The 13,545-nt window shown below is 54.0% G+C and overlaps 1 protein-coding gene across 6 annotated transcripts in view; it reads left to right on the forward strand.

The window, feature by feature from the left end:
* The window catches only part of MLPH (melanophilin), a 67,890-nt gene that overhangs the window by 42,470 nt on the left and 11,875 nt on the right, over nt 1-13,545 (forward strand). For 3 of the 6 annotated variants that reach the window (XM_030803106.1, XM_030803104.1, XM_030803105.1), the window contains 2 exons: nt 11,925-12,110; nt 12,383-12,538. In XM_030803106.1, coding sequence (XP_030658966.1) covers nt 11,925-12,110; nt 12,383-12,538 — 342 coding nt within the window. Of the gene's footprint in view, nt 1-6,062; nt 6,147-11,924; nt 12,111-12,382; nt 12,539-13,545 lie in introns of all 6 variants that reach the window. The other 3 variants (XR_004027872.1, XM_030803103.1, XM_004092057.3) reach the window with 2 other exon arrangements.

Below are 13,545 nucleotides of genomic sequence, written 5' to 3' on the forward strand. Positions count from 1 at the left end.
GCCCTGGCCCTTCGGTGCACAGGATGACCTGAGATGGGGCATCACCCAGCTCTTCAGCCACAGGGCTGCAGATTCCTCTCCCAAGGCGTTGGCCTACACTGTGGCAGTCACTAGACCAGCACTGGCTCACGAGTGGGCAACAAGGAGAAGTGCGCAGTGGGCCCCGGGCTTTTCTGGCCCTCATTCAGCAGGAAATCTGTCCCGTGGCTGTTCTCACGGGGCCAAACCTTCATGCGCATGATAGGTGAGGGGCTCCTCCAACATCCTGTCACTTTGCTTCTGCACCCAGAGAAATGATCTGCCGAAAATGAGCACCTGAATTTCAAAAAGAGCCTTTCTTAGCATGGCAGTATGGGGAATCATAGGGGTTTGGGTTCTAAAATTGGGCTAGTGTCCACGGGGCAGAAGCGTGCAGTTTCTGAATTCAGCATCTCTCCTGAGTCAGTGTCCTCAGCTGACTTTTTACTGTAGCGTCATCTGGAAGCTTCCTTAACCCTGGGTGGAAGTTTCTCCTGCACCAACTTCCTTGAGGGCCCACTTAGTCTCAAAGAAGCACCCTTGCCCCTGAGCATAGCCAGGCATGAAAGGCCCTGAGAAGGCCTGCATGAAGACTACTCATGGCCACTTCACCCACTGGGGCCCACAATTCCTGAGGCATAGAACTCCTTTTACGTAACAGCAAGCAAGACCCTAGTGCAAGGAAGTGTCCTTTAATTCAGACTAGGGGGTGACTGGCTCGGCCCCTGCAGTTTCTGTGTCCCGAGAGGACTTGGAAGCTGCAGGTGTGCTGAGCTCTGGCAGGGACTCAGAGTAGACCCGGTGCCGCAGCAGTCAAGCTTCCACCACCTGCATTCGCAGGTCTAGTTCTGCAACACGGAACACACACAAGTCGAGCAGAGCCACTTCATTACTTACAGTCAGGCAGCGGTGGAGTCTCGGCTGCAGGTGTCCTATATCATGCGGCAGCTGGGGGATCCCAGAAAGCACTCCTCTCTGAGTCTTATACCCTGGGAAACTGGGATCTCTGGGCCAAAGGATATCCAGTTCTAGAGCCCAGGCTCTAGACAGTCCAGACAGTTCTTCCTTACATCAGGAAGTGGCTTTCTTGACACATTCTACAGTTATTCTGAGAAAAGGGGAAGAGCTGACTCAGCCAAGTCCATCCGGGGACCTGTGGCTGCAGAGGACAGTGGAGGACTAGGGTGGCCAGGATAGAGACATCTCTGGTGTGGCCAGGATAGAGACCTCCCCGGTGTGGCCAGGATAGAGACCTCCCCGTGTGGCCAGGATAGAGACCTCCCCGGTGTGGCCAGGATAGAGACCTCCCCAGTGTGGCCAAGATAGAGACCTCCCCAGTGTGGCCAAGATAGAGACCTCCCCAGTGTGGCCAACATGGAGACCTCCCTGGTGTGGCCAGGATAGAGACCTCCCCGGTGTGGCCGGGATAGAGACCTCCCCAGTGTGGCCAGGATAGAGACCTCCCCAGTGTGGCCAGCATAGAGACCTCCCGGTGGCCAGGATAGAGACCTCCCCAGTGTGGCCAAGATAGAGACCTCCCCAGTGTGGCCAAGATAGAGACCTCCCCAGTGTGGCCAACATGGAGACCTCCCTGGTGTGGCCAGGATAGAGACCTCCCCAGTGTGGCCAAGATAGAGACCTCCCAGTGTGGCCAAGATAGAGACCTCCCCAGTGTGGCCAACATGGAGACCTCCCTGGTGTGGCCAGGATAGAGACCTCCCCGGTGTGGCCGGGATAGAGACCTCCCCGGTGTGGCCGGGATAGAGACCTCCCAGTGTGGCCAAGAACAGATAGAGACCTCCCCAGTGTGGCCAAGGACTATGAGGAGACCTCCCTGGTGTGGCCAGGATAGAGACCTCCCCGGTGTGGCCGGGATAGAGACCTCCCCAGTGTGGCCAGGATAGAGACCTCCCCAGTGTGGCCAGCATAGAGACCTCCCTGGTGTGGCCAGGATAGAGACCTCCCCGGTGTGGCCAAGATAGAGACCTCCCCAGTGTGGCCAAGATAGAGACCTCCCCGGTGTGGCCAGGATAGAGACCTCCCCAGTGTGGCCAACATGGAGACCTCCCCTAGGTGTGGCCGGGATAGAGACCTCCCCAGTGTGGCCAGATAGAGACCTCCCCAGTGTGGCCAAGATAGAGACCTCCCCAGTGTGGCCAACATGGAGACCTCCCTGGTGTGGCCAGGATAGAGACCTCCCCGGTGTGGCCAAGATAGAGACCTCCCCAGTGTGGCCGGGATAGAGACCTCCCCAGTGTGGCCAGGATAGAGACCTCCCCAGTGTGGCCAGGATAGAGACCTCCCTGGTGTGGCCAGGATAGAGACCTCTTGGGTGAGGCCAGCATAGAGACCTCCCAGGGTGGCCAGGTAGAGACCCATGGCAGATCCTTGGCTGGCTGGGCATCTCCTAGTTTCCTAGCCTGAAGACAATGGGATGAAGAGGAGAATCAAGTTGTCTATTTTCAGTAAACCTTTAGACTAGCAACTTTAGTAGCCTTTAGTAAAATACATAGCGTGGTATCCAGCCCCGCTGAAACCAATTATCCTTTATACCTGCTTGGAATTATTCTCTAGTTCATGTTTGTACATCCTGCCTCTGGAATTGTTTCTCTTTATTTATTTCTATTAACTTGTATTTACTTTGTCAACCCTAAATAATGAGATTCAGAAAATATAAATAAGTATTAGTATATCGAGTTTATCAGAACAAAAGCTTGACAGTGGCCACCCAGAAACACAGACTTCAAACAAATGGGGCCCAAAGTGACTAGTGAAGGTTTCACCTATGTAGGAATTTTAGCAGGATCACAACCTTGCGGAGGAACCGTGACCTGGGGCCCTTATCTCCAATCCTGTTTGGTCTTAATTATTTACAGGGAAAAAAAAAAAGGTAGAAGTTTCAGCTGTGAAACATGTCCTCTCAAGACTCAGAATTTAAAGTTCCAGCAGCTTTGTTTGAATTATTTAATGTCACAACCTCAACTAATATTTCACCCAGATTGTTTCCCATGCATCTTTACATGGAGGAAATTAAGCAGCAGAAAGAAGCTCCAGATGCAGCAGCGATCCTGTACTTCAGAGAAAACCCAGGCAGACTCTTAGAGGGGCCTTTGTGAAGTGGCTGCCGTGGGACCCCAGGAGGAAGCCCTCTCAATCTGCCCATCAACCCCAAGACTCCCAGCCATGCCCTCAGGGCCTGAGCTTTCTCAGGAATCATATTTTACCACAGCTCATCTGAGGGGTCAGGCAGCTGTGCATTGCCTGCCTTTGCATTTGCATTTATAGTCACAGCTTTCCAGATGAGGGGTAATCAGAAAAGACTCACTGTAGATATTGTGCAAGCCCAGACAAGGCCCAAGATGGTACAAGCATGTGGTAGGAAGGAAGTTTCCACGGGGCCGAGATGGGAGATGGGAGAGAATGGCCCTGGCACGCACCCTCCACCCCCTCACTCCCGAGGGCCGGCCCTGGGGCCATTCATGTGTGCTTGGGCTACAGACACTGACGGTTTCCTATAAAAGTGTCACCAGTGACATATTTTGTTGGTTTGTTTTCATCCCTAGCCAGTGTCTGTATTGCATTTGTGAATTTTAAACTTTGGTATTGTTGCGAGTTGAAAGCTCGAGGGGTTCATACCTAGTATTCCGTCCATATGTATCTAAGTAACGTGATAATCCTGATGACTGGTGCCCACACAGGGTCAGACACCCACGTCTGAGTGAGGCTACTCTCACCAGAGCAGTTGCTACTGTTGGAGAAATATAATTTTTTTAAAAACACGAAATCTTTTCATTACCCAGAAAGTCTCTCCATAAGGGTAGCAGAGAAAGAAGACAGTTTTATTCTTGAACAAGCATCAAACCAGAATATGGCACGTGCCCCAGGCAATCTGCTGAGAGATTGCAAAGACAGGAAGGCCTCTCAGCCCTTCTGCAGCCCGGCAGGCCCAGCCCATTCCACACAGTTCTCAGCACAAACCATCACCAGTCCTCACCAGTGAGAGGACCTGATGGCGCCTTTGATCGCAGTGTACATCCTCACTCTAGCATCATAACCGGGAGACCACTTGTGTTGGCTTTAACCCGAAGAAAAGCAACCTTCTCACACGTCTTTAAGATGGGAGCTAGTTTTGCAAACTGGAGAAAGGCACCCACCCACATTAGCCTCCTCACCCTCTCTTGGGGAGTGGGAGCTGGGGTTATCGCCAAGGACGTATCCATTTCAAAAACACTGTTCCTAGGTGGAGTTTTGAGACTGCAGAGAGGCTTTTTAGGCATTTTAAAGATTTATATGTATTTGGAAAAAGCAGAGGAAGAAGCTCTGAAAGACAAGGGGGCAGTGGGAAGTCTCTTCTCTCTTTTCTTTTTTTTTTTTTTTTTTGTCAGAGTCTTGCTCTTGACGCCCAGGCTGGAGTGCAATGGCATAATGTCAGCTCACTGCAACCTCCACCTCCCAGGTTCAAGCGATTCTCCTGCCTCAGCCTCCCAAGTAGCTGGGATTACAGGCATGAGCCACCACCCCTGGCTAATTTTTGTATTTTAGTAGAGATGGCGTTTCGCCATGTTGGCCAGGCTAGTCTCAGACTCCTGACCTCAGGTGATCTGCCAGCCTCAGCCTCCCAAAGTGCTGGGATTATAGGTGTGAGCCACCGCGCCCGGGCTCTTCCCTATTTTCAGCAGGCGGGGTGAGAACCTGATTTTTCCAGTGTGTTTGCATTTGCCCCCACACCACTTGTGCACTCAGGAGTAGCCAAGGAGTTGCTGTATCTGCATGTGGGCTTGCCTAAAAGGGGCCCGGAACTCCCAAAGCCGGGGTTGCGTCATACTCATTGTGTCCCTTCTGGTCACCTCCTCAGTGAGAGAGCCTGGACACAGCCAGGGCCTTGTAGGAAAGCAGCGTTCAGTCGCCCTGAGCTCACTTCCCACTCTTCCCCGCTGGCCTCTCCCTGGCTCCCTGCCGCCCCCACCCACCTATAGCTCCTACCCACTTCCCACAATCCCAGCCTCCTCCACCCAGCTTTCAGTTTCTCTTCGTGGGCATTTTCCCCTCTCTTCCACTCGATGTGACATTTCCCAGTGATGGTGTCAGGCACTGGCTGGGGGGCTGTTGCCCTCTCCTGAGTCCCCAAGCCCACTGCTTCCGGGAGACAGAGGCTGTGTGCTGAGTGCTGTCTCCTCAGGGTATTGATCTCTGCTTCTGCAGATGCTCAACAGGACCAGAGGGTGACTCAGTTACTAGTGGCCACTCAAGGCGTGGGCTGAGGTCTAATCGAAATCCTGGTGTTGACATTTCTCAGCCAATCATGTTCTTTGGGCAGATTTGCCCACTCAAAGCCGTTGGTGCTGTGATGATTCAACTAATTACTAACGAAACAATACAAAAGCATCTTAACACTCCACAGCACCACTTCCCTCTTTTAAAGCCAGGTGAGCCGTAAATGAGATCATGGCAGGAAAGATGCATCTGCTGGGTGAGGAAGAAAACTAGAAAATTGATTTATCATGTCTCAGTCCGGGAGCTAATAGACTTTGGGTGACTCAAGAGTCTGGTGACTCAAGGGATGAGGAAGTTGTACTTCTGGTCCCTTTAGGTTGTCCCCTGAAGTGCCTTGCCTCCTAGCCCACTAGTGACCCCAGGCTCTTGCTAGCTAATGACTGTGAGTTTGATCACTGTGGCATAATTAACTGATGTCTTCCTGTGCTGCTCAGTACCGGCAGTGACAGTGGCTGTCCACAGTAATGACACCATCACAGCCTTCCAGATTCAGCTCCTTGTCCTGCTGGACTCGGCTCCTCTCCTGCCGTTTTCACCCTCCCCACTCTCCCCTCTCTTTGTTCTGCTCTAAGATTTTGCTTGGTGTTCCAGAACTCTTGGTGTCCGAAATGGGTTTCACAGTTAACCTTCCCAGGTCATGTCATGGGTGGTAGCCTTAGCGCTCCTTCCACTTCTTGGGAATTTGGTGCTTCTGAGGTGGTGGGTGCCAGTGTCTCGCTGGTGGGAGTGCGCTGGGTCCTCTGCCCACTGTTTCTCTCCTTCTGCTACAGATCTTTGAGCTGAATAAGCGTATTTCGGCTGTGGAATGCCTGCTGACCTACCTGGAGAACACAGTTGTGCCTCCCTTGGCCAAGGTAACACCGGCGGCTGGGCAAAGAGAAAGGGCCCCCACAGCTCCTTAAAGGAGGCTGAGGTGTGACATGAGATTTTGGGGGAAGAGTTTCTTGAGATTTTGCTGTTTGTAAGCTTAAGTTCTGTGTGCAGTTCTCAGAGAGCCAAGCAGTTCCCACCACATAGCCTGAGTGAAGTCGTCTGTCCCATCCAGGCCTGCCACCACCTGTCATGCCCGGAGCTTGAAGGAGAGAATGTTTGGAGGGCACACGGGTGTAACAGCCTTCCCAGGAGACATAACTGGAGATGGGAGGAAACTTGCTTGGCCCTACAGCCTCTGAGGTCTAGGCACCAAACCAGGGTAGAGTCTCCTTCCGCACCATGTTTGTGAATGTATCATCAGCACAGCCTAGTCTGCTGTATGCTGCTATAACAAAATACCACAGACTGGGTAATTTATAATGAGCAGAAATGTATTTGTCTCAGGTTCTGGAGACTGGGAAGTCTAGGATCAAGGGGTGGCATCTGGTGAGGGCCTTCTTGCTGTGTCACCACATGGTACATGGTGACAGAGGGCAAGAGAGACAGAAAGCAAGACAGAGCTGAACTTGCTTTTATAATAACAACCCTGGAATTAATAACAAATTCATTCCTTCAATAATGATATTCATCCATTCATGAAGGCAGAGCCCTCATGACCTAATCACCTCTTGAAGGTCCCACCTCTCAACACTATTGCACTGGGGATTGAGTTCCCAACACATGAACTTTAGAGGACACATTCAAACCACAACAGCACACCAAGACAACCTGTTGGGGAGTAAATAAAACAAACCATGGCCTGCTGCAGGAGTGTGTGTGTGCATGTGTGTGTGTGTGCTTTTGTGTCTGAGAGATAGGCAGAGAGACAGCCGGGGTGCAGAGGGAGTGGGGACCCAGTCCTCCATTCCAGCTGAGTCATAGCCACATATCTAGCACCTGGGCACTGAGATAAGGAGATTCAGCAAATATGATTAAGTATTGAGTTTCTTTGAGCACAAAGTTTGAGGATAGCCTTCTGGGCCACACAGACTCCAAAGGAATGGGATCAGTGCTCCAAAGTGGAGAATTTAAAGTTTCACTTATATAGGCAGAAACAGAGAAGTTTCTCAGTGTTACAGCATTTTCCATACAAGGCCTGTAATTACATTGTAGCAATTCACTAGGTTACAGCTTACTAATTCTGAGGAAGATTGCTTTAACACTCCATGAGTAGGGGAAATGATCTTGAGAGGGGTCTCATCTCTGGCGCCACTTGGTCTTTCCTAATCGTCTACAGAGAAAAGCAGAAACTGAAGTTGCATGCCACTTGACTCAGGCCACATAGCCACATTCCTCTCGAGGCTCCCAATCATTTAAAGTTCCAGCAGCTTTAAGTTTGAATGATTTCACTCCACAGGATGCTCCTTGCAGCACCCTAGGTTTGCAGCTGCTCATTTTTCTTGGGGCCAGGGCTCTGGAGAAACAGAAGTGGGTGAAGCTCAGGCTGGGGGCATGAGACCAAGTGGGAAGCAGAGCACACAGGCCCCAAGTTAGACCCCAAGGGCTACCCCTGCACAGGCTCTGGCCCCGGCCGGAATGGAGGGAGACTGAGGCCCAGCCCACATGCCATGTATCCAGCAGGGACCACAGCTGCCTTTATCTATAAGGGGTTGGGTTACTGTGCTCTATGCTTTATGGGTCACTAGAGCCAGGCTGACCATGTGCCATAATTTTATTTAATCCTGCAGTGCCCCTGCAAGGTAGACATTTCTTTCCCTCATTTATAGACAAGGAAACTGAGGCCCAGGCTCTCATGAGTGAGACTCAGCCCATCACTGGCCGGAGAGCACTGGCTGAAGGCACAGGGAGGTTAGGGAGAGCGTTGCTTCCCACGGGATGCCTCTGGAAGGGCCCTTGCCTGCACTGGAGTCAGAGTGGCCCCAACACAAGCTCCAGCGCCCCATCGGACCCCACGTCCATATCCAGCCATCCAGCCCCCAGGCCCCTGCTGAACATTGACCTAGGTCCCACTCGGGCCTTGGCTCTGCCTCTCAGGTGGACACTGGAGATCTGTCACTCACCTCCTTTACCGCCTTCCTGCCCAACTCCTTCCCCACCCTGCTGACCCCTCAGCAGCACTCAGGACCCGCTGTCCTGTAGTCTGCCTGGCCCTGGCTCCAGCCCACCCAGAAACGGGTTACCCTTGCAGAGGGAAAGGGCGGCCACCCTCGCTCTGGCTCTTGCTGGTACCTCCTGGCTTTGGCCTTTTGCTCATACAAATCTCAGCCCAGGGCTAGTAAGTCAGAAGTAACAGATTCCACATGGGACCTGCACTGCCCACACACTCCCCGCGTGGGGACACTGCTTGCAGGAATGGCCCTCTGGGCCATCAAGGAGCTGGACCTGAGAAGCAGCCGGGCCCTCCACCTTGAGGGGCTGGATCTGGGGCGGCCAGTGTCCTGTCAGGGGCTCTCAGGGCTTTTGCACCTGGAAATCCCTGGCAAACAAGGACGAGTTAGTCACCCTGGCTGTGTCCCGTCATGCTGATTCAGGTCCCTGTCACACACGTATGTCGTCATGTGTTTTCCATATGTACATGTGTATATGTGTGCATGTGTTGTGTGTGTGTGTGTGTGAATTTATTTACTGGCTTACAAAGCGAAGACAATCCTTGCCTCTCCCAGGCATCCACCGGCTTCCACCCCCACACCCCGTCGCTCTGCTGCGTCCTGCCTGATGGGCGCTGGGCTTCCGTTTCTCATGGGGATCCTGCAGTTTCTCAGCCCCATGCACTCTGGGACGAAGTTCAGCTCATATCAGGCCCAATGGCATTTACAGGCTGAATGTCACTCCCGATCTTTCCACCGAGGGCCTCTGTGATTTGGAGGCTTTGTCAGGAAAGTGGAGCCTCATGGAAAAGCATCCTGGCTAAAACATGCGGCTTCTTCATCAACTCAATCTAATCATCCCTTGGTGTTCCTCTTTGAGACCCCAGGCAGCCAGCCCTGTCCATCTGTCTCAATAGGCTTCGTCCAAATAGAAAATTAAATGATGGGGCGCAATATCCTCGGCTTGATGGGTGAGGGAGGGATCGATGCAGCCCAGGGGCGCCGTGAGCTGTGAGTAACTTCCTGGTGGAGGCGCCTGCCCTCCCTCCCCCGCAGCCCTCCAGTGTCAGTGGAGGTGATGGCTCCCAGAGGAAGGGACGAAGGGCGGCACTGAAGTTCCCCAGGCGGCATCTCTGCGCGGCCCTTGCCTCACACTTCAAAATCGACTTCATGGGGCCGGGGGAAAGCCCTCGGAATGTGGGATGGATGAGTGAGCGAACAGGTGCACGGGCAGATAAGTGAATGGGCGTCGTCTTCCTGGCCACGTTGCTAACTTGTGTGACTTCGTCACCTGGGAAGAGTCAGGAGACACAGGGAGCCACTCTGCTCCCAGCGCCGGCTCCTGACGGTGGGGAGGTGGCCGTGAACAAAGTCGACAAAAACGCGGGCCTCGTGGGGTTTGCACTGCATTTGGGAGAGGCAGGAAACACGCAACTGCAGGAACATCAAGCTCTCCCCCGGCAGGGTGGGGCCTGCATCTGCTGACGGGAACTCAGCGTAGACAGGGTCACAGGGAAAAGGCCAACGATGTGTTACCGTGCACATGAACACGGGGGTCCCGCAAAGGTGGGACTCGAAGCAGGGACAGACGACTGAGATTTACACCCAAGGCGACAGGATGGATGGGGCTTGGGGCTTCCTGAGGGGTTACAGGGGTGACAAGATCACAGGAGGGCGAGGGGAGGAAAGGCTTCTGGTTATGCAGATAAAAATCTCTCGGGTAACCAGGAGCTGCCCTCGAAGCATCAGCAGCAGCCCATGCTGGCGGCATCTCTGTCCGATGTGTCAGTGTCAGGCATCAGTGTCCTTTTAAGGCCGCTGAGGGGGTCTCAGAGAAAGCCCGTCTGCCTGGTGTTCAGCTCACCCCTATAGCTTTCCTCCACAGACGAAATCCGCCCCCAACACACACACAAAAAGACAGGTTTTCAGAGCGATCCCGTCTGCAGCTTCTCTGAATAAACAGCTGGAAATACATCCCAGAAGTCTATTCTGGGGTGGTGTATTTTGGTTTCCTTCACAACCCAACAAGTGGAACACAGGTCAGGAGGTGGAGGAAGGTAGAGAAAAATAAATCAAGGCAGAAGGTCCTTGGGGTGAGGGTGCCATTTCTAACAGGACAGTCAGGGCACCCCACTGAGCATGAGATTTGCCCAAAGAGCTGGCAGAGGTGCCGGGGCCGCTGTGTGGCTAAGATCAAGTGTTGCGGCCCCTCCTAAGGTCCCAAGGAGGGAGCTGCTGCAGGAGACAGCCTGGCCGAGACGGGCGAGGCAGGGGCGGGTGGGGGAGCAGAGGCTGGAGCTGGCAGAGGTGCGGGGCGCTGTGTGGTAAGATCAAGTGTGCAGCCCCCTAGGTCCAAGGAGGGAGCTGCTGCAGGAGACAGCTGGTCGAGACGGGCGAGGCAGGGGCGGGTGGGGGAGCAGAGGCTGGAGCTGGATGTAGTGGCAGAGTCAGACAGAACGGAGCCTCCCAGGCCATGGTCCAGGCTCTGCCTTTTACTGTGGGAGGGATGGGGAGGCTTGAGCAGAAGATAGCTGGCTGAGGGCACAGGGGTTGCTCTGGCTGCCCTCCTGAGAACAGGCTGTGAAGGTGGGAGTGAGACAGCAGGGCCGGCTGGGAGAAGGCGGTGGTCGAACCGGACAGCAGGGAAGGTGGTGCGAGGCAGACCGATCCCAGGGGCCTCACGTAGGCAGAGCCAACAGGAATGGATATTTGGGACGAGAGAAAAAGAGGGGTCATGATGTCTGCAAGTTTCTTGGCCTAAGCAAGCTTTAAAGGGTGGAGCTGCCTTTAAAAATGTGAGTTTTAAAGTGTGAGTGACACTTAAATCTCATCACCTACCTTAGCACCATGTTGGCTGTAAGAGGTAATTGGGATAATTTTGTGTTTTTATCGTATAACTCTGTTACCTTCTCGGAGCTGGCACCGAAAACCCTTCATGAAAGGCCGGCGTCCACAACGGACAAAGCCTGCCCTTAACCTCCCTGCCTCCTGCCCACAGACAAGGCGGCCAGTGGAACTAGACCCTTTAAGGACTTTACATAGACTATTGAACTGAGTTCTTATGATAACTTGTAGATTAGATACTGCTATCACCACGATTTTAAAGCTGAGGGAAACTGAGATGCAGAGGGGTTGAGTGACCTGCCAAAGGTCACACGGCTGATGGGGAGCCACAAGTGAACTCGCAGTACAGTGGCTGGTTTTATGTGATCAGGAGCAGTGTGCCACAGAGGGGTGTCCCACAGCAGCTGCTAAATGAATCCTTGGCCATAGCATGGGGAGAGCCCAGCCCCTGAAGCTGGACCCGACCAAGGCTGTCTATGTATTTCCCTGAGAGAGAGTGGGCAGAGATCCATGACTCCACACCCCTCTCTCCCCATCCCTAGAGTAAGGACATCAGCCTGGAATAAACAAATGGCACCCTTAAATGAAAGGGATGAGAAGGGAGAAAAAAAAAAAGGTGGAACCCCCAGCTCTGCAGAGCCTGCTTCTGGAGTCTGGGACTGGGCCCCAGTGGGGCATGTTGGACAAGCTGGCATGGAGAAGGGAGGCAGCTGAGCTCAGCCGGAACCCCAGGTGTGCGGGGCACTGGCCCATCTCCCAGAGCCAGCCCTGGAGCTCCATGGCTCCAGATGACTAGCCGAATCCAAATCCACTGGCCTGTTCTGTCAGGGTCTAGGTGCTGGAGTGCGCACGGAGGCCGATGTAGAGGAGGAGACCCTGAGGAGGAAGCTGGAGGAGCTGACCAGCAACGTCAGTGACCAGGGGACCTCGTCTGAGGAGGAGGAAGCCAAGGATGAAAAGGCAGAGTCTAACAGGGGCAAATCAGTTGGGGCTCTCCCCCAGGCAGACCCAGAGGTGAGACTACCCCCTAGAGGTCTCAGAAGGACCATGCAGAGGTAGGGGCAGGGATGGACATTCCCAGCTGGCCGCCACCCTCCCCAGGGAGGCAGCACGGGCAGGGGCACACCAAGAGCCCTTGATGGGGTCTGCAGTTGGTGGCCGGCTCCTGGCCAACCAGCTCCCAGGGTTCAGAGAGGAGAGCAACATCCTCTCTGGCGAGTCCCCATCTGGGTGAGACCCCACACCCCCTCCTGCTGCCAGTCAGCCCCTGTCCTTCTCTTTCCTAGGTGGGCACGGCTGCGCATCAAACCAACAGACAGGAAAAGAGCCCCCAGGGCCCTGGGCAACCCGTCCAGCACAACAGGACCACAGATGAGGAGCTGTCGGAGCTGGAGGACAGAGTGGCAGTGACAGCCTCAGAAGTACAGCGGGCAGAGAGCGAGGTAACCCGGAAAGCACAGGGGAGCACTGGGTTCCGCAAACACAGACGGTGACCACACCCAGGCATTGAATATCTGCCAGCTCTGACATCTGCCAGCTCACACCGACCCTCCCCACTGGCCCAGCACGCAGGGCTCTGAAGGCCAGGCATGAACCTGGGCGTTTCTGGGGGACTCACCTGGTCCGCCACCCCCTGAGCCCTCCACCCCTTCCCTTTTTCCTGTTCAACTTGGTGAGGGACAGACAGGGTTTTCACCAAGAAAAAGGTGCTAAACACACAATCCCTGACCCAGGATGGGGGCCTAGAAGCAGGCCTGGAATTTAGGACAGCCCCAGACCTCAGCACTGGACTCTGTCCTCCCTGGAGACCTACAGAGAGGAGAGGGTCTGCCTCTCAGACTGTGGGGACAGCCAGGCCCCACGGCCCTCCTCCACTTCCCTTCTCATCAGCAGGTGCCTGTCACTCCCTGAGGAAGAAGGGCACATCCCCTAGAGCTGTTCAAGGGGAGCGAGTCAGGCTCTGGACTTCACCTTCATGTATTCCTTCTTGCTTTGCAAACAAGCTTTAAATGCCTAGAATGCAGCCCGCATTGTGTAGGTCATGGAAGATCCGGCGCGAATGTCTTGACAAAGCCCCTGCCTTCCTGGAGCTTATTTTTAGTGGAAGGAGATAAACAGCAAACAAACAAGATCATTTGGGTTCATGAAAAGTGTGATTAAGACAATCAGTGAAGACGAGCCCCTAGAGTGCTCAGGGCAGGGCGATTGAGATAAGGCAGTCAGGAGGGATACTAGGAAAGTAAGGCAGCCTGGCAAATCCAGGGGGCAGGAGTCCGGGTGGAGGGTGCAGCGTGTGCCAAGGCCCTGGGGTGGCAGTGAGCTTGGCGCCTGCAGGGATTAGCCGTGAAACCCTGACACCAGGTCAGAGTGATGAGGGGAGAGTGTGAGGAGGGTGGACGGCAAAGGCCCCTGGGGGCCGCTGGAAGGATCTGAGTAGGGGGTGATGGGG

The sequence above is a fragment of the Nomascus leucogenys genome, chromosome 22a (genome assembly GCF_006542625.1).
Source record: "Nomascus leucogenys isolate Asia chromosome 22a, Asia_NLE_v1, whole genome shotgun sequence".
Classification (NCBI taxonomy): Eukaryota; Metazoa; Chordata; class Mammalia; order Primates; family Hylobatidae; genus Nomascus; species Nomascus leucogenys.